The sequence below is a fragment of the Perognathus longimembris genome, chromosome 3 (genome assembly GCF_023159225.1).
Source record: "Perognathus longimembris pacificus isolate PPM17 chromosome 3, ASM2315922v1, whole genome shotgun sequence".
Classification (NCBI taxonomy): Eukaryota; Metazoa; Chordata; class Mammalia; order Rodentia; family Heteromyidae; genus Perognathus; species Perognathus longimembris.
Genome location: NC_063163.1, coordinates 87,175,530 through 87,200,678, shown reverse-complemented (window position 1 = coordinate 87,200,678; position 25,149 = coordinate 87,175,530). Strand labels below are relative to the sequence as shown.

The following is a 25,149-nucleotide window of genomic DNA, read 5'->3' as shown; positions in this document are numbered from 1 at the left end:
TTTGATTCCTCAGTACCACAAAAACAGAAAAAGCTGGAAGTGGCGCTGTGGCTCAAGAGGTAGAGTGCTAGCCTTGAGGAAAAAGAAGCCACGAACAGTGCTCAGGCCCTGAGTTCAAGCCCCAGGACTGGCAAAACAAAACAAAACCAAAAACCCATAGGACCACCAGCTTGGAGTATAGTTCAGTGGTAGAGTGTGCTTATCTGGCATGCATGAGGCCCTCAGTTCCCCTCCCAGCACCACAACCAAACTCAACCCAAGCAAATGAAACAAAACACTATCAAGGAATGAGAAAAACAACAATGATAAAAACAAAAACAGTGACAACAACAACGACATCAGGAAAAGAGTTGAGAAATGAAAGGTCTAGGTTAGCAATAGCTAGGAAAGCTGCAAAATGAAAGCATCAAAGTTTGAGACTTTTTTTGCCCAGGCAGACTTCAAACCATGATCTTCAAATGTCAGTCTCCTGAGTTGCTAGAATTACAAGTGTGAACCACTGCTGCCCTTCACTGCTACAGTGAAGGAGTTATGAAAAATTCTCTTATGTTTAATAGATACTTCAATGATTCCTTTTAGTTTGCAGATCTTGGTTATCCAGTGTGGACTAACTCAACTGCTCCAAAACAGTCATATCTGCATCTTCCCTAGGTCATAAATGACACAGGAAAGTTCACATGAGGCCACTCTGCCAGTGAGAGGGACAGGTCTTTATGTAAGTCTACCCTTTTCCATCTATAAAAACTGGGTTTAGTAAGAAATGTACTCACTGCCTTACATATGAAACTGTAACCCCTTTGTTCATCACTTTAACAATAAGGAAATGGAAAAAAAAACTGGGTTTAACTCTGAACTCAGGCAACAACAAATGCTGGAGGGGATGTGGAGAAAGAAGAACTCTACTGCACTGCTGGTGGGAATGTAAACTAACACAACCACTCTGGAGAGCAGTCTGGAGGTTCCTCAAAAAACTCAGCATGGACACACCCTATGATCCAGCCATACCGATCCAGGATATGACAAGGATACCTGCACCTCCATGTTCATCGCTGCACTGTTCATAATAGCCAAGATATGGAAACAACCCAGATACCTCACTACAGATGAATGGATCAAAAATGTGGTACCTGTACATAATAGAATTCTATACATCTATTAGAAACGATAAAAGAATGGGATTTTCAGGGAAATGGTCAGGACTAGAACAAATCGTGATGAGCGAGACAAGCCTAGAACAGAGAGACAAATGGTGCATGGTCTCCCTGATATGTGGGTGTTAGAAATAAATAATAGAGACATGACAAAGAAAACAGGACTGAAGATACCAAGTTAGACCAAGGTCAGTCTTGGGAGAAAGGTACCAAAAAGTAAAACCCAAACACTAATTCCTATGTACATAAATTAATATCCAGAATGGAAAGAACTCCAAAGATAAGGAAGCAAAGGGCTTCTTCTTAATTAGTCTTATAGTATTTAGAGGATCCTATATTCTTTTTTTTTTTTTTTTTTTTTGCCAGTCCTGGGGCTTGGACTTAGGGCCTGAGCGCTGTCCTTGGCTTCTTTTTGCTCAAGGCTAGCACTCTACCTCTTGAGCCACAGTGCCACTTATGGACATTTTCTATATATGTGGTGCTGGGGAATCAAACTCAGGGCTTCATGTATACGAGGCAAGCACTCTTGCCACTAGGCCATATTCCCAGCCCACGTGGACCCTATATTCTTTACCTCACATATAGTGTATACACATGCACATCTGAGGGAAGCTGGAAGGAGGGCACAGAATGAGTGGAAAGTGGTTGAAAAAAAATACAGTACAGAGGGACCAACAGCTGCAATGGACACGGATGAGAGCAAATTAAGCAACTCAAGGACAGCAGAGAGGAGCGAAGACAGTGGAGTGTGGCTCAAGTAGAAGAATGCTAGCCTTGAGCTAAAGAACTCAGGGATAGCTCCCAAGCCGAGAGTTCAAGCCCGATGGCTGACCAAAAAAAAAAAAAAGTAATTCTCATTTTGGGCTGGGAATATGGTCTAGTGGCAAGAGTGCTCGCCTCGTATACGTGAAGCCCTGGGTTCGATTCCTCAGCACCACATATATAGATAAAAGCCAGAAGTGGCGCTGTGGCTCAAGTGGCAGAGTGCTAGCCTTGAGCAAAAAGAAGCCAGGGACAGTGCTCAGACACTGAGTTCAAGCCCCAGGACTGGCAACAAAAAGAAAAAAAAAAGAGAGAGAGAGAGAGAAAGAAGGAACAGATTACACTAAGCAAAAGGAAAGAAGTGTACATATCACCCCACCTGGAAGGAAGTGTTTTATTGTTAATATTCATAGCATTCATAAGCATTGTAGACTAGAATGACAATGTTCATCAAGGGGAAGATTTTAGTTAAAAGCAAGGGGGAGTGGGTTGGAGGAGAGGGAAGGCGGGAGAAAAATGAGGAAGGGGGTAACAAGTATGACAAGAAATGTATATGTATTCACTATCTTAAGTATGTAACTATAACCCCTCTGTACATCATCTTGACAATTAAAAAAAGGGGGAAAAAACTGGCTTTATTGATTTAACTAAAAGATTTTTTCCCTCAGTCCTGGGGCTTAAACTCAGGGCCTGGGCACTGTCCCTGAGTTTCTTTTGCTCAAAGCTAGCACTTTACCACTTAAGCCACAGCGACACTTTTGGCTTTTTCTGTTCATGTGCTACTGAAGAATCTAACCCAGGGCTTCATGCATGCTAGGCAAGCACCCTACCACTAAGCCACATTCCCAGCCCTAATTACAAGAATTTTCTTGAGCCAGAGCCTTTTTATGTAACCCAGGCTGACCTAGGACTCATGATCTTCCTGCTTCTCCCTCCAGAGAGCTGGGATTATATGTGTGTATCACCAATGTACCTTACTTAGTAAAAATCTCACCTCTTTACAATTGTCTGGTTCTTCTTGCAATGCCTGACGAGCCCAGATGATGACTCTCTCAGCAGTTTTCTCAGCTTCAGAGGGAGGCAGAGACCTCAACAGGAGGACAGAGTCTTCACCCTGTGAACAGTGTCAGAAAGGAAAATGAAACAGCTAGTTCGTGCTGAGGACAGTGTCAACACAGTTCTTCCTAACACAAAGAGGAAAGGACAAACAGCATCAAGGGCTGGGGATGTAGAGCTTAGTGGTAAAACCACTTGCCTCATATGTGCAGTGTCCTGAGTTCAATTACTAGCTCTAGTTTACAACAACAAGAATCTCAATCACCTAGCATGAATAAGGACCAAGATTCAATCCCTAGCACCTAATCAATCAAAAAGAGAAGCAAACAAACAAAAACACATGAAAAGCATTTTGAAAAATGTGATATAGACTGGGAATGTGGCTTAGTGTTAGAGTGCTTGCCTAGCATGCAGGATTCCCTGAGTTCAATTCCTCACTACCACATAAACAGAAAAGGCTCGAAGTGGCACTGTAGCTCAAGGGGTAGAGTACTAGTCTTGAGCAAAAGAAGCTCAGGGAGAGTGGCTAGGCCCCAAGTTCAAGCCCCAGGACTGACTGAAAAAAACATAAAAAAAGAATATAGTTCAATTTTTAAAAATCTGGGGGCTAGGAATGTGGCTTGGTGGTAGAGTGCTTGTGTAGCATGCATGAAGCCCTGGGTTCAATTCCTCAGTAGCACATAAACAGAAAAAGCCACAGTGGCGCTGTGGCTCCAGTGGTAGAGTGCTAGCCTTGAGCTTTAAAAAAGCTCAGGGACAGTGCCCAGGCCCCGAGTTCAAGGCTAGGACCCAGAATAGAAAATTCTGGGACTGGGGCTTAGGGATTTAGCTTAGTGGAAGAGCACTTGCCTGGTAAAGCCCTGAGTTCATTCCTCAGCTCTGAAAACACACAAATAAATAAACAAACAAAAACCAACTGGGACTGAAAGTATGGCTCAGAAGTTGAGCTCCTGCCTAGTAAGCATGAGGTTCTGAGTTGAAAACCCAGTAGTGTCAAATAAATACATAAAAATAAAAACTTATTAAATAAAACAAAACAAAAAAACCCTGAAACTTCTACTTTGGATGACAACAAAACAGAAACTAAATTAGAGCATGTGCTAGCATGCACAAGGCTTTCGGTTCCTGCATCCCAAAACTGAAAATCCAGGTATAAGCCAATAATCACAAGCCTGTAATTACAAGCCTGCAATCCTAGCTACCTGGGAGGCAGAGATTGGGGTATGGTTAGAAGTTCATGAGACTCCAAATCAACCAATAGTTCAGCACAGTTCACCTTTTATCCCAGCTACAGGGGAAGCACGAGTGAAGGGTAACCATGCCAGTCAAGGCACAACGTAAGAAGAAAAACTTTGTCTCAAAAGTAGCCCAGGCCCTAAGTTCAAGCCCCAGGACTAGCAAAAACAAAAACAAACAAAGCCTCAAACCTTCAGACCCTTAACATGGATGAGTTTTATTAACTAGCTGAGCATAATAGTCCACTAATGAAGCTATAAACTACTTTAAAAAGCCGGATATGAGGGGCTGGGAATATGGCCTAGTGGCAGAGTGCTTGCCTCATATACATGAAGCCCACATATATAGAAAATGGCCAGAAGTAGCACTGTGGTGGTAGCTCAAGTGGTAGAGTGCTAGCCTTGAACAAAAAGAAACCAAGGACAGTGCTCAGGTGCTGAGTCCCAAGCCCCAAGCCTGGCAAAAAAAAAAAAAAAGCCAGATATGAAAAACAGTGTCCAGGGGCTGGGGATCTGGCTCAGCGGAAGAGTGCCCACCTGGCGGGCGCAAGGCCCTGGGCTCGGTCCTGGGCTCCAGAAAAAAAACAACACAAAACTACAAAAGACAAAAAAACAACAACAGCAAGGCAACAAAAAACAGTGGCCATTTTAACATTTGATGTTTTTATATTGGTATATCTTTACTTTGTAAAAATCAGTTTGGATTATATGATTGAATTCTATTTTTAAGGATTTAGTTAGCAAAGATCCCTACTAATCCACATAAAACTTTCATACCTGTTCTCTATCAATCAGATCAATGATTCTTAGACTGTAGACTTCATCATCAGACAACCTGTACCCTTGAGCCACCTTTAATGCATCTTCTAAGGAGGATGGAACATCTTGCTTGAGAATGTATCTGACCACCCTCTGAAACACACAATATAGCTATCTCTTGTTACAAACTCACAGAGAACACAGGAATCATTTACTATAAATCATTTGTGAACAAATCAAAATAATGAGGCAAAAAACTAAACTGCATCGAAGACTAAAACATAAATTTGATATTCGAATTTTGCAACAATCCTGGTTTTCTTCATATACCATTAGCTGTCCTTAATATGCTCATCAACAACTGAACACCCTATTATGATCATATCTAACAAAAGAAAAACTAGCTTTAATAAGCAGTTAGACCACATAATTCTCATTAAAATTTCCAAGTTGCCCTACAACTAGAACCAAAGGGGAAAATTTTTCCACTAGCATACTCACCATTATTTCAGTGTTTAAGAGATTCACCTCTCTTATTCCATAGCCCCGTAAAAGCTTTTTCATTTCCACAAGTTTGTAACTTTCCTGCAATAGCTTGACCCTAAAAGCAAGTTTATGGATATTAACATTGGTGTGTGTGTGTGTGTGTGTGTGTGTGTGTGTGTGTGTGTGTGTGTGTGTGTGTGAAAGAGAGAGAAAGAGAGAGAAAGAGAGAGAGAGAGAGAGAGAGTCCTGGGGCTTGAACTCAGGGTCTGGGCACTGTCCCTGAGCTTCTTTTTACTCAAGGCTAGTGCTCTACCACTTGAGCCACAGTTCAACTTCTGGCTCTTTGTTAGTTAATTAGAGATAAGAGTCTCACGGACTTTCCTGCCCTGGCTTTCTCTTAACCCCAATCCTCAGATCTCAGCCTCCTGAGTAGCTGGGATTAAAAGCATGAGCCACCAGCACCCAACTTGGATTGCCTTTTTTAAATGAAATACTATGGAACACAGTAAATGGAAAACTCACCACGTGCAGTTAATCTAGAGCACAAGAACTTTTTTTTTGGTGGGCAGAAATCTTACTTGGGATGGTCCATCTCCAGGTGCTGTTTGACCAGCTGCTCCACAGCTGCACTCCAGGGGACCACTGCCTTGTACATGATTTTAAGCACAGCATCGAATATGAGCTAAGAGAGATGCAGAGAGACAAGGACAAGCACTTAAGACAGACCTGAAAGCGGATTAACCACATGGTAGTTATGCCCTTTTCATACTACACAAATTCACCTTTTTATAATGAGAAATAAAAACCTTCCTGATCACAAGAAATAAACACCTTCCCCACAGGGAACCCAGGAACAAGTGTTTACTTACGTCTGTGTCAGACAGGCATCCTATCACTGCCATGGCCTTTGCTTCCCAAGCAGTCTCAAAGAGCGATGTGGACTTGGAGCTGCATCTCCCTAGTAAATCCTAAGGTGAGGTTAAAAAAATACATATTTATATCAAAATTTAGAAATTCTCCAATAAAAAGGTAAATATACAACATATGAATATCCTTTATGAGTGAGTTTTTTTTAAAGAAACAAACTTTAATTAGTCATGAATGTGGAACAATGGTTAAAAACAATAGCTGTATACTGCTGGCTCACACCTATAATCCTGGCTAGCAGTTCAAGGCCAGCCCAGATGAAAAGACTTGATAAGATTCCCATCTCAATGAAGAGGAAGATGAGGGGGCACACGCCTGTTATTCTGGCTACCAGGAAACCTAGCAGAGGTGGGTTGTGTCCAGGCACATATTCAGGCAGGTAACAAGATCCTATTTTAAAATAACCAGCAGGGGCTGGGAATATGGTTTAGCAGCAGAGTGCTTGCCTTGCATGTATAAAGCCCTGGGTTCGATTCCTCAGCACCACATAAACAGAAAAGGCTGGAAGTGGCACTGTAGCTCAAGAGGTAGAGGGCTAGCCTTGAGCAAAGAGAAGCTAGGGACAGTGCTCAGACCCTGAGTCCCAGGCACCAGGACTGGCACCTAAAAAAAAAAAAAGGAACCAGAAAAAAAATCAGGGCTGGAGACATGGCTCAACAGTCAGATCACCTGCTTAGTTAGCTCCAAGCCCTAAGTTTAAAAACAACCACCACGAACAGAAACAGTTGCTAGGCTAAGGGGAACAGTTCAGTGGTAGTGTGTTTACCTAGCATATGTAAGGCCGAATCCACAGCACTGGGAAACCCCTAAAACTGATAGATCTTTACTCTTCAGTTTTATATAGCCAGAAAGCTTAAGATGGAAACTTAGGAAGGAAATATTCTTGAAGAATATGCCAATAAGACTACTGAAGCATACTAATGTGCACAAAAAATAAATGCTAGACTGGGGTGCAGCTTAGTGGTACAGAGATAGAGCATAGGGCATGTATGACACCCTGGGTTCAATCCTCAGTACCAAAGAGATACCCCAGTTTATTGAGCGGACAATAGCCCTTTGGAAAAAGCCTTACTATTTTATTCTTCTTTTTGAGATAAGAGTCTCACTATGTTGTTCAGGTTGGTCTCAAATTTGTGGGTGCAAGTGATCATCTTACCTCAGCCTTCCCAGTAGCTCAGGTCTTTAGTCCATCAGAGATGGAATTAATCCATATTCTCTTTCTTTCTTTCCCCTCCCTTTCTCCCTTAATTGGAGCTAACAGTCTTACAGACTTTCCTGTTCTGACTGGCTTTGAACCATAACCCTTGGAACTCAGCCTCCGGAGTGTCTGGGATTATAGGCATAAATCACCAGCACCCAGCTTTCCCCCCCCCCCCACCCACCTCTGTAACCATAGTTTGAATTCCAAGTTTGTGCTTGAACACAACTCCAGCCCAATATTTGGCTAGGTATTTAGAAATGAAGTCTTGAGGATTTTCCTGCGCATAGAGACCCTCCAGCTCTCATCTTCCCGAGTAGCTAGGATACAAAGATGTACAAGGATAAACTACCAGCACCCTGCTTAACCCACCTCTTCCTTTTCACTCACTGCTGGCACTCTACAACTAATGCCACACCTCTAGTTCCAGCTTTTTGCTGGATAATTGGATATAAAAATCTCATACATTTGTCTGCAAGGCTGGCTTCAAACTGCAATCCTATTGCGGCCTCCTGGGTCACTAGCATTGTAGGTATTAAGCCACCCAGTTTAACTCACGCACTCATCTAATTTAAAAAATGCTGTAGAGGGCCCAATAGCAAAGCATGACACTTGTTAAAGACTGAAACACGGAATACAATGATGGGCTATGTGAATCTGAGGGACAGGCTGGATCTAAAGGAAACATCACCTCTATGTAGAGCAAAAGAAGCTCCTCCTCCTGCAGGTCATGCTCCCTCATGTAAACCCGGATGGACTTCTCCAGGACAGAGGGAATGAGCTGCGGAGCCAACACTCTATCAAACATTCGGAACACTATAGTGGTTGCATTTTCCTGGGTAAGAGATGACAAAATAAAAAAAGATCATAAAAAGGAAGATTCTAGTTATAACTGGATACAATAGACAAAGTAATGCTCCTGAATGGGGCTTTACCTTCTCAAAATCAGACAGGGCCAATTTACAGTTGTATTTCCTATGCAGTGTAATCAGCTCTCGCAAGCTGTTCACCAAAGCCTGTAACTGACGTACTTCCTCCGTGTTCTGATAATCCTTCTGAGACAAAAGTGTTAAAGTGGTGGTTAAGGATATGAAATAAAATCATAAGAGGGAAACAGTCAAACTTATTTCAAGTGAAGTAAGGAATGATCATGATTATACATGAGGAAAACTGTACCTTGGAATTACATTTTAAGCCACCTACTACAAATGAACATAAATTGGAATCTAAACTTTTTTTCCCTCAGAATCCAAATATGTATTTGTACACAAATCCATGTAGATCTTCATCAATGCCCCATCTACCCATATAAGATCACAACCAGATATATAAGGATAATACTTCCTAACATTATATGTAAAAAGTAGGATTTTAAAAATTTAAATCTGTTTGATAATAAAAATTGGAAAAAAAATTAAATCTGAGATAAGATCCTAACACACAGCTCAGTTTGGCTTTGAACTCTCAATCTTTCTGCCTCACCTCTCAAGAGCTAGGATTACAAGTGTGCGCTACCATATCCAGTCTGGAACAGAATTTTTAAAATTGATAAAGGCAACTAGGAAGGAAAAGGCAAAGTAGTGTTTCTTAGCAAAAGGAAAAAGCTCTTATATAGAAAGCTGTATGTAGTATAAGGATCTATCAGTTAACTGCTTAGAACCTACTTGTACATACTTGGAGTAGAAAAAGTAGGCTTAATTAACTAAAAGAATGCAGAAGGATATTTTTGAATCCTAAAATTAAATATTATTATTGTGACTTTTTCCCCCAGTGTTGGATATCAAGGATGGGACTTCACATCTGCTGGGCAATAACACCATGCTAAATCACCACCCCCTATTATAAATTTTTGAAAATGTTGTGCTGGTCCTGGGGATTGAACTCAGGGCCTTGGTACTGTCCCAGAGCTTTTTTGTTCCTAGCACTCTTCCACTTGAGCCACAGCTCCATTTCGGGCTCTTCTCTATTTTTGATAATTTAGTAGAGATAATAGCCTAACAAACTTTCCTGCCTGGGCTGGCTTCAATCTTTGAGTTTCAGATCTTAGCCTCCTGAACAGCTAGGATTACTGGCATGAGACACAGGCACCCAGCTTATTATTACCTTTTTACGTGACACTTGTAATTTCATGATATATATTTTAAAGGACACGAATCTCTGGACTTAAGTACTTAATGCTTAAGATATGAGATTATATTATGCTTTTTAATTTTCCCCAGACCTGGGACTTGAACTCAGTCCCTGGGCACTGTCACTGAGCCATTTTGTGCTCAAGGCTAGTAATGATCTACTACCTGAGCCACAGTGCCACTTGGCAGCTTATTTTGAGTAGTTTTAATAAGAGTCTCACAGACTTCCTGCCCTGACTGTCTTCAAACTATGATACTCAGACCTCAGCCTCCTAAGTAGCTAGGATTACAGGTGTGAGTCACTGGAGGCCACCTATATCGTATAATACTATATATATTAATTATAAAATAAATTCTGGCATTGTAAAAAAATTCAAAATACAAGAACTAACATTTTCTCTTCAACATAAAAAATGTTTTCTCTAGCCTTGAACTTGTGATCTTTCTACCTCAGCCTCCATCTGCCATCATGTCTGGCTCACAATTTGATGTTATATCAAAACCAAACAAATCGGGCTGGGAGTATGGCCTAGCGGTAGAGTGCTTGCCTGGTATACATGAAGCCCTGGGTTCCATTCCTCAGCACCACATATATAAAAAAAAAAAGCCAGAAGGGGCTCTATGGCTCAAGTGGTAGAGGGATAGCCTTGAGCAAAAAGAAGCCAGGGACAGTGCTCAGGCCCTGAGTTCAAGCCCCAGGACTGGCAAAAAAAATAAAATAAATAAAATAAATCACTGATGCTTTAGCCATAAGTGCTATTGAAATACCTACAGATCAGGGATGGCTTACTATCAGTTTAAATAAAAGAAGCACACTTGATTGCTGTATACTTTGAAAACTAATCCTTATGCATTAGTAAATTTTATTCTTTTAAAGGATTCTGTGATATTGCTATTGCAGAAAATTGAAATCATAAAAATAAAAAAGTGAGACCACACCATTAGGACAACTGTTCCCATTTTGGTTAGTTCAACAGAGAAAAAAAGAGGATGATGCTGTACTAGAAGTATTAGAAAGGAAAAGAGGGAATTCTCTTTCTTGTGGATCTTGGAAGGAAAAAATAAAGGGGAAAGGGATATAATAGGAAATGTATGCATATATATGTCCAGATACTTTTCTCTTTGGACATGGAGACAAACTGTTCAACATGAACATCCCACGTCCATACTAAAGGTCTGGTTTTGAATCATACCAGGGAAATCCAATGCCAAGAGGAAATCAAGGCCAGCTCATCTGTGTTTTCTGCTGTGAAATAAACTTCGGCCAGCTGCAGTCCGTTTTCTGGCCAGTTTGCCTTTAAAAAATATTATGGACCATTAAGAACAGTTTTATGCTATTGAGAGGATGTAAAATGTCTTTTTCATGTGAAATTATAATATGGAGGTCTGATCCAGCCAGCGCCATCATTGGCCACATGGCAAATTGTACAGGAAGGGAAGTCCCATCCCCAGGAAATGGGTGTTCCTGAATCCCAAGAGACAGGGGGTGTGCACATGCCTATAGGTTACTGAACCTGTCAGTCAAGTGCTTGGGATTGGGAGTTTCCTGTGACCCAGGCCCCTGACCTGACCCTATTTAGGGTCAGGCCTGTTCAGGTGCCATTATGCCATGCCACATGTCTCCATGTTCCCATCTTGTGTCTCTCATCCCATGGCATCCCAAGTCAGCTCTCCATTGGAGCTGAATTGGTTTGCTGTTACTTAGAAATCTTCTGGAAGTAAGTCTCTGTCCTGTTTTGTGTTATGTTTTTCTGAAACCTGGGATCGGTCCATCTGGATACCAACGCGTGCTGGGCTGTGGCCCTGGACAGTCAGCTTGCTTTTTATTTCCCCAATAAATCCATCATTTTACTTGAGACTGTCTCTAATTGGTGGACTTTTAGAGGGATGGAGAATCCCCTCCCTCAAACCCCATAACAAAAATTAGACTGGCAGTACCTTATCAGTCAATTCAAGGTTCCTGGCTGCCTGCTCCAGCCATTTTGCAAGAATTTTCTGAAACAGAGACATTATTTAAAAACAAAATTATTAATATGTAGTTACTGAAATAATTGAGAACTCCTAGATCATCTTTTTAAAATGTCTACTTATTCACCTATTAATAACAATAAAATTATATTAAAAATCTATTTATTTGTGGTAGTACTGGGGGAAAATTGAGGGCCTCACAAATGCTAGGTAAGCTCCAGTCTTTTTAAAGGAAACACAAAAGAACTATGTGAAGCCAGGTGCTGTTGGCTCACACCTGTCATCCTAACTGCTCAAGAAGCTGAGAATTGAGGATTGAGGTTTGAAACCAGAAAGGACAGGAAAGTCTGTAAGACTCTCATCTCCAATACACTACTCAGAAAGAGCTAGAAGTGGCAGTGTGGCTCAAGTGGTAGAGCACTAGCCTCAAGCAAAAGAAGCTCAGGGACAGCACCTAGGCCCTGAGTTCAAGCCCCAAGACTGGCAAAAAGAAAAAAGAAAAAGAAAAAGAAAAAAGAAAAAACTAAATGGTGTTGGCATGACATCACCATCAATGAAGGAATATGAAAAGGGGACAGGGATACAAACTCACCTGTCCTTCAGGCACAGTCCTTCTCACAAATGGAATCACATCCGTTTTAAGCCATGGACAAAGTTTCTGCAAACAGACTGGTGTAGAGATTGAGTTGAGCAAATTCTCAAGCATCTTCACATCAAATCTGCTTTCAAAGTTTGCCTAAGTTTTACAAAATAAAAAACTAAGACTTAATAGACAAATATAAACAAACAGTCTCCCCAAATGACAAAGACCTGTTATATTCAGGGTTGTTTTCTATTAATAATGCTTATAAAAGATTAACTATATGCAAATGAGTCAAGCTGGAGGCCATAATTCCATGAAATATCTAATCATTGAGTAACAAATAATGAGGACTGGGGGTGATAACATAGATGCTAACTAGCAATGCATGTATCCGTCCATTAATGGAATCATACCAAGATTCTCTCTCGTCCTCTCCCCCTCCTTCCTCCCTCCCTTCCCACTCTCTCTCCTTTCATTTCTTCCACTCCAGTATCCCATTATGTTGTCCCAAGTTGCAGGTGGCAACATTACAGGCTCTTGCCACTGTGTAGAGCCTTCAAAGGAATTGTTTATTTATTTATTTTTGCTAATACTGAGGTTTGAACTGAGGGCCTAGGCACTGATCCTGAGCTTCTTTTGCTCAAGGGTAATGCTCTACCACTTGAGCCAGAGTGCCACTTCTGGCTTTTTCTGTTTATGTAGTACTGAGGAACAGAACCCAGGGCTTTATGCATGTCAGGCAAGCACTCTACCACTAAGCCACATTCCCAAGCCGTAAAACTTGAGCTAAGGTTTGGAGCTAATTGGACTCTTTGAGGCAAAAATCAGTATATGGCTTACCTTCATAGTACTTCCACTGACTTAGATATCCAATCTAATCAATCTCAGGACATCCACCACCCAATCACAGTCATTACCATGTTAGTTTCCAGCACTCAACCACCCACTCAGGAGTTAGAAAGCCATTAAGAATAAAATGCAGGGCTGGGGATATAGCCTAGTGGCAAGAGTGCCTGCCTCGGATACAGGAGGCCCTAGGTTCGATTCCCCAGCACCACATATACAGAAAACGGCCAGAAGCGGCGCTGTGGCTCAAGTGGTGGAGTGCTAGCCTTGAGCGGGAAGAAGCCAGGGACAGTGCTCAGGCCCTGAGTCCAAGGCCCAGGACTGGCAAAAAAAAAAAAAAAAAAAAAAGAATAAAATGCAAAGCTGAATTACCCGATGTCGAAGCCAAAGATACTGAGCACATACAAGGTTTCCTTCTTTTAGCTGTAAAAAGATATCTTTAAGATCATCTTCATTATTCAGGAATTCGATCCAAGAACTCCCACTGAGAAATCAAAGGAAGAAAGAAAGTTAGTAGTTGAAAAACAGTATTAAGTCTATACCTTCTAAGATGGTTGCTGGGGGCTCACACCTGTAATCCAAATTACTAGAGAGATTGAGATTGAAGGATTGTTCAAAGCCAGACTGGGCAAGAAAGGCTGTGAAACTCTTTTCTCCAGGTAACCACCAGTAAACGAGAAGTGGCACTGTGGCTCAAAGTAGTAGAGCACTAGCCTTGAGCAGAAAGAGCTCAGGGCCAGGGCCAGGGCCAGGACCCAACTTCAAAAAAAAAAACAAACACTGTACTTTCTAAATAAGTATAATTATATTTTTCAAACAGTTCTTTTTGTCATGAAGTAAAAAAATGAAACCACATGCTCAGTATGATAGAACATGCTGTAATCCCAGCACTTGCGAAGCTGGGGTAAGAAAATGGTAAGTTTATGGCTTTCCTGGGTTACAAAGTAAGTTGAAAAATGTTATGGGGTTTGAGGGAGGGAATTCCCCGTCCATCCAAGAGTCCACCACTCAGAGACAGCAAAAAGATGAATTTATTGGGGAAGTTCCAGATGGACCGGTCCCAGGTTTCAGAAAAACATATAACATAAAACAGGACAGGGGCTGGGAATATGGCCTAGTGGCAAGAGTGCCTGCCTCATATATATGAGGCCCTGGGTTCGATTCCTCAGCACCACATATATAGAAAATGGCCAGAAGTGGCACTGTAGCTCAAGTGGCAGAGTGCTAGCCTTGAGCACAAAGAAGCCAGGGACAGTGCTCTGGCCCTGAGTCCAAGGCCCAGGACTGGCCAAATAAATAAATAAATAAATAAATAAATAAATAAATAAATAAATAAAACAGGACAGAGACACAGAGACTTTTTTCTGGAAGATTTCTTTTTCTTTTTTTTCTTTTTTTTTTTTTGCCAGTCCTGGGCCTTGGACTCAGGGCCTGGCTTCTTCCCACTCAAGGCTAGCACTCTGCCACCTGAGCCACAGCACCCCTTCTGGCCGTTTTCCATATATGTGGTGCTGGGGAATCAAACCAAGAGCTTCATGTGTAGGAGGCAAGCGCTCTTGCCACTAGGCCATATTCCCAGCCCCCCTTTCTGGAAGATTTCTAAGTAACTCCTGCAGCCCACACATGCCCTTAACAGAGAGGGAAAAAAGAACAAAAACTATACCAACAAACCAACTCAGCTCCGATGGAGAGCTGACTTGGGACACCTGGGGACGAGAGATGAGCCAGAAGACAGGACACAGGAGGTGAACATGGAGACACTTGGGATGGCATAATGGCACCTGAGCTGGCCTGACCCTAAGTAGGGTCAGGTCAGGGGGCTGGGTCACAGGAAACTCCCAGTCCCAAGCACTTGAATGACATGTTCAGTAACCTATGGGCCATGTGCCCACCCGTGTTTCTTGGTATTCAGGAATACCCATTACCTGGGGATGGGACTTCCATTCCTATAGAAATCCAGGCATACCCATCAAGACAAGATGCTAGATAGTACAACTTTCCATGTGGCCATTGATGGTGCTGGCCAGATCTGACCTCCATATTATAAAAACAAAACAGAAGAAACTGAGTACCAGTGGCTCATGCCTATAACCTAGCTACTCAGAAGACTGACTTCTCAGGATTAAGGTTTAAAATCTGTTTAGGAAGACAAATGTGAAAGACTCTTATTTCCAATTAATTAGCAAAACACCAGAAGCAGGTGTGGTTCAAGTGTAGATCACCAACCTTGAGTAGAAAAAGCGAAGGAAAAACATAGGGCTTTGAGTTCAAAACTCAGTACCAGGCTGGGAAAGTGTCTTGGTGGTAGAGTGCCTGCCTAGCATGCATAAAGCCCTAGGATCAATTCCTCAGTACCACACAAACAGAAAAGGCCAGAAGTGGTGTGGCTCAAGCAGTAGAGTGCTAACCTTGAACAAAATGAAGCTCAAAGACAATGCCCAGGCCATGAGTTTAAGCCCAGGACTGGCAAAAAAAAAAAAAAAAATCTCAGTACCAGAAATTTTATTCATGAATGACACCTCCAGCCCTTTTGCACTGGTTATATTGAGGTTGGATCTAGCTTCCAGCTTAGTGATGAATCTGAACTAGGATATGCCTTTTTATACTTTCCAGAAAGCTAGAATAACAGACTCATACCACCATATCAGCTATTGGTAAAGAAGGGACCTAAAGACCTTTAATTTGCCTAGGCTGACCTCAAACCACAATCTCAATCTCCCAAGCAGCTAGTATTATAGATATGAGCCATCAGTGCCTAGCTAGATTACTTTTTTCCTTGGCAGTTCTGGGTTTTAACTCAGGGCCTTGTGCTTGCTGCCCACATATTCTCCCATATGAGTCACAATCCTAACCCCAAAAACAATGTTCTAAAACCTTTTTTTTTGGCCAGAAAATACTTTTCATCATTTGAACATCCTAGTTCCTCCTTGCCTTTTCTTTTTCTCCCCCACCCCCTTTTTGTTGCTAATCCTGAGGCTTGAATTCAGGGCCTGGGCACTATCTCTGAGTATTTTTTGCTAAAGGTTAGTGCTCTGTCACTTGAGCTACAGCTCCATTTCCCACTTTTTGGTGGTTAATTGGCAATAAGAGTTTCATAGACTTTTCCTGTCTGAGCTGGCTTGAAACTAAGATACTCAGACTTCAGACTTCTGAGTAGCTAGTATTATAGTCATGAGCCACCACTGCTCAGCTCATCCTTTCTTCATAATACAAATTTGAAACTTGTTTAATCATAATCTAAAAATTAAATAGAATGTACAGACCTGAATTTGTCTGGACCAAACGCTCCATAAAAAGTAGTCAACTTTGCATGAGCCCTTAGCACCTATAACAACAAAAGAACTGGCAGTCTAAATATTGTCTGCAATGCTATATAAAATAACACCAAAAACTGGAATCATTTCTATTTCAGAAGTCTTATACTCACACACATTTTATTCCATATTACAGATCATTTCCCATTAGCACAAGTACCTCTAATATACACACAGAGAAAATGGAATAATAAAACATTCCATCCACATTAACTAGAAAGGCAAAAATATATTAATTACAGGTGCCCTTCAAAATCAATTTCCCCATGAACTACCAGTGTCCAGCTAGAAAAAAAACAACAGCTGGATTGTACTTAACACTTACATTGAGAATTTACATGATCATATGCCTGTACTATGTATGTTTACACCATCATAAATATCATCAAAGCTTAGATTTTCTTGAGTTCCTTAGCAGGTATCAAGTACTATGCGACTTAGAGGAATTACATTCTTTGATCTCAAAACAACAATGTAAGGTAAATATTAATAGACCCATTCTGACAATGCAGAAGGTGAAGTATTAAAATGGCAACTTGTTCTGGAAGAAATATAAATCTATGGCATTTTGCTTTTGAAGAAAGATTACAAACCTATTTTGAAAAGAAAAACACTGGTGCACATTCATCCCCTGATTAAACTATCAATTGAATGTTGTTACCTCTATCAAACCATCAGAATAGGCTGGAACAGTCTTATCTTCTTTCTTCAAAAGCTAAGGATGAACAGTAAAAAATTTAAAAAAATTAAAAAACACAGAGAGAATATGTTATTAAGCTTTTTATGTAAGAAGACAAGTTTTCTGTGTACTATTGCTAGAAAACATTATCTTCAGAAATAAACTGAATTTAGGTTTGAAATGAACAATATCTGAGATATATGCAATGATATCAAATAAAAAGGATTATATATTTTTTAAATGCATTATATGAAAACTGGTCATCACAACCTGCCCATATATCAATTCTTTTTATTTTATTTTATTTTTTTCAAATTTTTATTATCAAACTGATTTACAGAGAGGTTACAGTTTCATACGTTAGGCATTGGATACATTTCTTGTACTGTTTGTTACCTTATCCTTCACACCCCCCCCCTCCTCCCCCTTTCCCTTTTCCCCCATGAGGTGTTCAGTTCACTTACACCAAACAGTTTTGCAAGTATTGCTTTTGTAGTTGTTTGTCTTTTTTTACCCTGTGTTTCTCAAATGTTGGTATTCCCTTTCAATTTCCTAGTTCTAATACCAGTACACACGGTTTCCAATATACTCAGATAAGATTACAGAGATAGTGTAGTTACAACCACAGGAAGGTGATACAAGAACATCATCAATAATAGAAGCTACAGATACACATGGGACGTTGAAAGTAGTTACAACTGTGATATAACAATCATTTCCATAACATGGAGTTCATTTCACTTAGCATCATCTTATGTGTTCATAAGGGTATAGCTATTGGGCTCTTGTGATCCTCTGCTATGCCTCACCTAGACCTGTACTAATTATTCCCAATAAGGGAGACCATAGAATCCATGTCTCTTTGGGTCTGGCTCACTTCACTTAGTATAATTTTTCCAAGTCCTTCCATTTCCTTACAAATGGGGCTATGTCATTCTTTCTGATAGAGGCATAAAATTCCATTGTGTATATGTACCACATTTTCCTGATCCATTCGTCTACTGAGGGGCATCTGGGTTAGTTCCAGATTCTAGCTATGACAAATTGTGCTGTGATGAACATTGTTGTGCTGGTGGCTTTACTGTGATTTATATATCAATTCTTGATCTCAAGGAATATAACTAGAAATTATACTCAGAGGGGCTGGGAATATGATCCAGTGGTAGAGTACTTGCCTCGCATTCATGAAGCCCTGGGTTCAATTCCCATGCACTACATATATAGAAAAAAGCCAGAAGTGGTGCTATGGCTCAAGCAGTAGAATGCTAGCCTTGAGCAAAAAGAAGCCAGAGACAGTGCTCAGGCCCTGAGTTCAAGCCCCAGGACTGGCAAAAAAATTATATTCACAGGTCATCAAGGGAAACAACTCACTGAAAAACTGGCATAATTTGCAACAGAAGAAAATAAACAAGTAAAAATTAGGTGAAAGAGCTGGGCATCAGTTGCCTACACCTTAATCCTAGCTACTCAGGAGGCTGAGATGTGAGGATCACAGTTTGAACCCAGCCTGGGCAGAAAAGTCCCCATGCTACTCTTATTTCTAATTAACCACCAGAAAACTGGAAGTGGTGCTGTGGCTTCAGTAGGAAAGCACTAACCTTGAGCAAAAGAGCTCATGGACAGTACTAAAGTCCTGTGTTCAAGCTCTACAGTCCACAAAAACAAATTATGTGAAGGTAAGCAGCGTGGCTCAAATGGTAGCATGCCTAACTAGCACATATGAGATCCTGAGTCCAAACCCCAGTACTGCAAAAAGAAAACAAAGCAAAACAAAACAAAAAATCAAAGAAAAAGAAAAAAAAGAAAAAAATTCAATGGGATTTACTTTTTAAAAAATTGGCCAGGTAACAGTGCTCATGCCTGTAATCTTAAGAACTAAGGAGGCTGAGATCTGCAAATCATGGTTTAAAGTCAGCATGGGGGGCTGGGAATATGGCCTAGTGGCAAGAGTGCTTGCCTCCTATATATGAAGCTCTTGGTTCCATTCCCCAGCACCACATATATGGAAAACGGCCAGAAGGGGCGCTGTGGCTCAGATGGCAGAGTGCTAGAGCCTTGAGCGGGAAGAAGCCAGGGACAGTGTTCAGGCCCTGAGTCCAAGGCCCAGGACTGGCCAAAATAAATAAATAAATAAATAAATAAATAAATAAATAAAATAAAGTCAGCATGGGCAGGAAACTGCATGAGACACTCATCCCAAATTAACTACCAAAAAGACAGAAGTGGAGCTGTGGCAAAGTACCATCTTTGAGAAAAAAAAAAAAAATCTAAGGAACCTTGACACAAACAAACGAACAAACAAACAAACAAAAAAGAAAATCAAAGTAAAAAAAGTATTTGAGAATATCTGAGATAATAGAATTATGAGAAATACAAGTAAAACTTTCCCTAAAAAGAAGAAAAACCGGAGCTGGGAATATGGCCTAATGGCAAGAGTGTTTGCTTTGTATACATGAAGCCCTGGGCTCAATTACTCAGCACCACATAAAGAGAAAAGGCTGGAAGCAGGAGCTGTGGGCCAAGTGGCAGAATGCTTTCCTTGAGCAGGAAGAAGCCAGGACAGTGCTCAGGCCCTGAGTTCAAGGCCCAGAACTGGCCAAAAAAAAAGAAGAAGAAAAACCAACTCACCCTGGTTTTGGCATAATTAAGCATTTCCTGGGTTGTTTCATATGTTATCCACTGGGCCTTCAGGCAGTAATGGACCACAAATTCATCATCCTGTCTCACAAATGCACAAATATAGACAGTGAGGCAACTTGATATGGACCAACACGTCAACCTGAATACTTAATGGGTAGGAAACACACCTGGATTTTATGCAGATTTTCCTTGGCCTCATCCACAAGCTGCTGCCATTTGGTCTGCTCATTGTTATCTGCAGAAATCAAAGCCAGTTTCTCCAATATATCGTTGGATTTTACCTTGTAAACAAGCTGTAATGGAAACATGCCAAATCAGGTGACTTGAAGTAGGATAATGGCAACTTGTGTGGGCCAAGCTACAAAAGGTGAATCCTCAGGTTATTCAGGAATAAGGCTTGAAGACGCTAACGTATCTGGAAGGTAATCCAGATGACTAGGAATTATAAAAATCATTTTTGATTCTTTACTACATGTGTCAAGCAATGTACAAAACTTTTTATATGAATTAAGTTATAGGAACAAACTGTCCATGAATGGATAAACAGATTAAGTCTAGTACGTAATAGAATACTGTTTAGTCTTTAAAAATTTCTAGAGGAGCATTGTGATACATACCTAAAATCCCAGCACTCAGGAGGCTGAGATAGGAGGATCAAGATGGTTCAAGACCATCCTGGGCTATGGAGTAAGACCCTACTTCAAAACAAGACACCAGAGAGTATTGTCTCTACTGTTTCTCCACTCATTCCCCTCATTCCTTTCATGGTTTTCTGACTTTTTTTTTTCCTTTCACTCCGCTTTGCTCTTTCCTTTGAATCCTTACTCTACTTCAGTCATGTATTAATTACAGACTTGATCACACCAAATTTTCAACTGATTTACCTATGTTTCCTCAGCCTCTAGGGCACCAAGAAGTGCCTGTGTGTTAAGAAAGTGAGTCCATGAATGCTTACCTCAATATCTAGTCCAAACTGAAGAGCAAAGCTCTCAGCTTCCGCAAATCGGTGCTTGTGAAGTAAACGACTCAGTCTAATGTGTTGGAAAAGAAATTTTGTCAAATGGTTGGTTGTCAGGGAATGTGAGATTCTCACCAAGGGGCAAGGCATAAAAAAATGTACAGTGTTACCTGTTTTCTGGTAGAGCTTCTGTAAGATACCTGAGTACCAAGACTGACACAGAATCTTCAGACAGGCTGGAAAAAGATAAAATTATAAGTGTCCTTGTTATTGAGTAAAACAAGTTCATTTTTGCTGTTGGTCATGGGGCTTGATCTCAGGGTTTGGGTGCTGTCCCTGAGCTCTTTTCCTCAAGGCTGGCACCCTACCACTTAGAGCCATAGCTCCACTTCTGGATTTTGAGTGGTTAATTGGAGATAAAGAGTCTCACAGGGACGTTTCTGCCCAGGATGGCTTTGAACTCTGATCCTCAGATCTTAGCCTCCCAAGTAGCTAGGATTACAGGTATTAGCCACTGGTGCCATGCTTACTTAACAAGTCAATTTTTTTTTTTTTTTTTTTTTTGCCAGTCCTGGGCCTTGGACTCAGGGCCTGAGCACTGTCCCTGGCTTCTTCCCGCTCAAGGCTAGCACTCTGCCACTTGAGCCACAGCACCGCTTCTGGCTGTTTTCTGTATATGTGGTGCTGGGGAATCGAACCTAGGGCCTCGTGTATCCGAGGCAGGCACTCTTGCCACTAGGCCATATCCCCAGCCCCAACAAGTCAATTTTAACTTAGCTCTTATTTAACAAGTCATCTGATTAAAAAAAAAAAAAAGCATGACCTACTTTGGATCATTGTTGCATATTCCTTCCAGAAGGTATATAGTATCCTACGGTAATAACAAAATCATAATTAAAATTCAAATGTAGAAGCAGTACATTTTATAACTACTAGAGTAACAAATGGTTCACAGAACTATTACCCATTACGGCAGGGGAAGACTACTGGGGAAAAGGACTTTCTCATGGTATTAAAGTAATACCATACAGATTACTTACTAGTTCAGAGGAGAAAGTGTGTCTTTGGAAGTGGAAAAAGAAGAAAGAAAAGAGAATTATAGAATTGTAACTCCTTTGCACAACTACCTAACAAAATTGTAATAAATAAATAAACACAGGTACAAACATGAGCTCAATCCAGGTACTCTGGCAAGTTCCACTCGTGCTTTGCTGACTCTTACGCCTTTAAAAAAACAAACATTTTTATCATAAAGTACTTTAAAATACTCATAAAGGAGCTGGAAGCTCCTGGACTGGAGATGCTGCCACCACTGCTGCTGCAGAATTGCAACCTGGAGCATCTGAGGTGGTGAATAATAGCTCTTCAATTCTACAATTAAAAATGGCCTCTAACAAGACTACATTGTAAACAATGGGAAAGAAACAGAATGGAAAGAGTAAAAAAGTGGAAGAAGCAGAGTCTGAAGAATTTGTTGTAGAAAAAGTACTGGGCTGACCGATGTGTAGTGAACGGGAAGGCAGAATATTGCCTGAAGTGGAAAGGATTTACAGATGCTGATAATACTTGGGAACCTGAAGAAAACTTAGATTGTTCAGAATTAATTGAAGCATTTCTTAATTCTCAAAAAGCTGGTAAAGAAAAGGATGGTACAAAAAGAAAATCCTTATTCGACAGTGATGATAGCAAAATAAAGAGGAAAAGAGATACTGCTGATAAAACCAAGGGGCTTTGCCAGGGGTCTGGATCCTGAACGAATCATTGGTGCCACAGGCAGCAGTGGAGAATTGATGTTTCTCATGAAATGGAAAGATTCAGATGAAGCTGACTTAGTGCTGGCAAAAGAAGCAAATATGAAGTGTCCTCAGATTGTGATTGCTTTCTATGAAGAGAGACTAACTTGGCATTTTTGTCCAGAAGATGAAGCTCAGTAATTGTTTGTATTGTTTATATATATATGTACATATAAAATCTGAGTCTTGGTTTCTGAATTAATGGTGTGAAACAATAACTACATTTTAATGAAAATCAAGTTTGATATGTTGGTTTTGAAAGTAGTATTGGGAGAGTTGTTGAGGTTTTTTTGGGTTTTTTTCCCCTCAATAGCACTGGTTACCTTGAAAAAAATATAATAAAGATTTTCTGTAATTGCTTACTTTATCAGAAAATATTTAATACCATGGTATATTTCCTCTGCATTCAGGAACAGATTGTTTTTTTTTTTAAATACTGGGTGATTTGGGGGAGATCATTACTTAATCAGAACAACTTGTCTTTAACTGCTATGTTGAAGGACCATCCTGAATTTTCTTTTTTGTGTTTGTATATCTGTTTAGAGGTGTTGGGCATTAGACCCAGAGCCTTGCATATGTAGGCAAATGATGTATAACTAAGTGACATCCCTGGCTCTTGTTTTAATTTTTTGTTGTTTTTTGAGATAGGGTCTCTAGGCAGTTCAGGCTGGCCTTGAACTTACTAGGTAGCCAGTCTAGCCTTAAGCTTTAGGTCCTTCTGCCTCTGCCAAAGTATGCAAATGCAACAGGTTTGCAAAGCCTCTTGAAAGGAAAAGATTTATTTCTACCAACAACTTCCCTCACTCAGATGAGAAAAGAAAAAAAATTTATTTCCTTTCACTCAAAGTTTCTGTAATGAGCATTCCTTTACAGAATATTAGAATCTGTATACTAAAAACTCATGGGCTATCTAATACTCAGCTCATGGAAATGTAAAATCAGCTGACTAGAGATTGACTATTTAGGACCTGCTGGCCTAAATGAATGAACGAAATTTTATAATTACTGACTGCATGTTTTTTCTTTGTTTGTTTTGTTTTTTGACAGTCCTGGGGCTTGAACTCAGGGCCTGAGTACTGTCCCTGGCTTCTTTTTGCTCAAGGCTAGCACTCTACCACTTGAGCCACAGCATCACTTGCAGCTTTTTCTATATATGTGGTGCTGAGGAGTGGAATCCAGGGCTTCATGTATATGTGCCAAGCACTCTACCACTAGGCCACATTCCGAGCCCGTTGCATGCTTTTTCTTTACCCCAACTCATTCCTTAAATGTAGGCTCAATCTTTTTCAGTATTAGGTTACTGTTTCCACAAACGCCAGAGAAACAGCTTCGTAGTAATCAGAATGTTACCCAACTATATATTGTTTACTTTATCATAAATAATGGTGAATAGTGATCAATATTTTTATATTCCTTTAAAATAAGTAAATAAAATACTCATAAACTTACTGTGCTAATCCCTGTTTGAACCAAAGAAGAAATACTAGATACTTCCAAAGAATACAGTATTTCCATTGTAGGTAATGAGTAAACCATCAAATTTTTCATCTAAGAGAAATAAAAAAGCAATTAATTTAGAGTCATTAAAACTACAAGCATGAAACAGTGCTTCAAAATTGAGATATTGGGGGCTACAAATATGGCCTAGTGGTAGAGTGCTTGCCTCACATATATGAGGTCCTGGGTTCGATTCCTCAGTACCACATAAACAGAAAAGGCCAGAAGTGGTGCTGTGGCTCAAGTGGTATAGTGCTAGCCTTGAGCACAAAGAAGCCAGGGACAGTGCTCAGGCCCTGAGTTCAAGCCTCAGAACTGCCAAAAAGTAAAGTAAAATTAAATTAAATTAAAAATGGAGATATTAAAACATTTGTTACAAAACTGAACGCAAAAAAAAACCCTTTACAAGTAAATATTCTTATTACTGTTATTTAAATGTTACATATAAAATTATGTTTTATTCCACTTTCTACATATGTCCAATGAAAATTCATATACCTAAGTTCACTCAGTTTGTATTGGAGTGAACACAATTTCTGTCCAGAAATTTATAAAAATCACTATAACTAACACTTCTTCCCTCACCCAATAGTGCTGAGGACTGAACCCAAGAAAGTGCTCTACCACTGAGCTACATCATAAGCCCTTGGTTTTTCTGAGATAGAGTATCTCTATATAGCACAGACTAGCCCTGAACTCTATCTAACCTGAGTAGACCTGGAATTACAGGCATGTACCACTACAACTGGCTCTAATAATTGCTTTCTTAAATATATATTTAAATTAAATATATAAAATGCTGGAATACATGGAACCACATTCATATTCATTCTTTTAAAATGGAATAGTTCTGCATTATTAATACCGATTTGTCAAGGGTCATAGCTAATGTACTATGAACACTATTTGGCATCAACTTCTATGTCACTTAAATGCTATTTTCAATATATGTTATGGATAGGTAGGGAAGCAAAATTTTCCAATACCTTCTTATTAGTTGTAGTCGTCAAAGCTACTAATTTCAGGTTTGTAATTCCTTGCCTAGAAGGAAAAAGAAGCTACAAGTAAATCAAACAAACTTGCAACCAGAAAAAAGCGAAGTGGAAGTGATTAATTCTAGTTTAAGTGTCAAGATAGATTCAAAAATACATTTTTTTTTCTTTTGGTA

The 25,149-nt window shown here is 40.2% G+C and overlaps 1 protein-coding gene and 1 long non-coding RNA gene across 4 annotated transcripts in view; one reads left to right on the top strand and one right to left on the bottom strand.

The window, feature by feature from the left end:
* Kntc1 (kinetochore associated 1) overlaps nt 1-25,149 on the bottom strand; it is an 86,911-nt gene that overhangs the window by 37,703 nt on the left and 24,059 nt on the right. For all 3 annotated transcript variants that reach the window (XM_048343026.1, XM_048343029.1, XM_048343028.1), the window contains exons 12-31: nt 24,968-25,022; nt 23,934-24,032; nt 21,519-21,562; nt 20,862-20,927; nt 20,689-20,764; nt 19,901-20,026; nt 19,722-19,811; nt 17,076-17,129; nt 16,364-16,425; nt 13,473-13,584; nt 12,264-12,407; nt 11,642-11,698; nt 10,897-10,998; nt 8,510-8,629; nt 8,266-8,409; nt 6,319-6,417; nt 6,028-6,131; nt 5,465-5,564; nt 4,982-5,116; nt 2,908-3,027 (exon numbers count right to left, since the gene is read on the bottom strand). In XM_048343026.1, the coding sequence (XP_048198983.1) occupies nt 2,908-3,027; nt 4,982-5,116; nt 5,465-5,564; nt 6,028-6,131; nt 6,319-6,417; nt 8,266-8,409; nt 8,510-8,629; nt 10,897-10,998; nt 11,642-11,698; nt 12,264-12,407; nt 13,473-13,584; nt 16,364-16,425; nt 17,076-17,129; nt 19,722-19,811; nt 19,901-20,026; nt 20,689-20,764; nt 20,862-20,927; nt 21,519-21,562; nt 23,934-24,032; nt 24,968-25,022 (1,909 nt within the window). The remainder of the gene's footprint in view (nt 1-2,907; nt 3,028-4,981; nt 5,117-5,464; nt 5,565-6,027; nt 6,132-6,318; nt 6,418-8,265; nt 8,410-8,509; nt 8,630-10,896; nt 10,999-11,641; nt 11,699-12,263; nt 12,408-13,472; nt 13,585-16,363; nt 16,426-17,075; nt 17,130-19,721; nt 19,812-19,900; nt 20,027-20,688; nt 20,765-20,861; nt 20,928-21,518; nt 21,563-23,933; nt 24,033-24,967; nt 25,023-25,149) is intronic.
* On the top strand, nt 5,369-23,015 carry LOC125349174. The gene is made up of 3 exons (XR_007210473.1): nt 5,369-5,379; nt 22,769-22,778; nt 22,939-23,015. It is a non-coding gene; the product is annotated as an uncharacterized LOC125349174 (long non-coding RNA).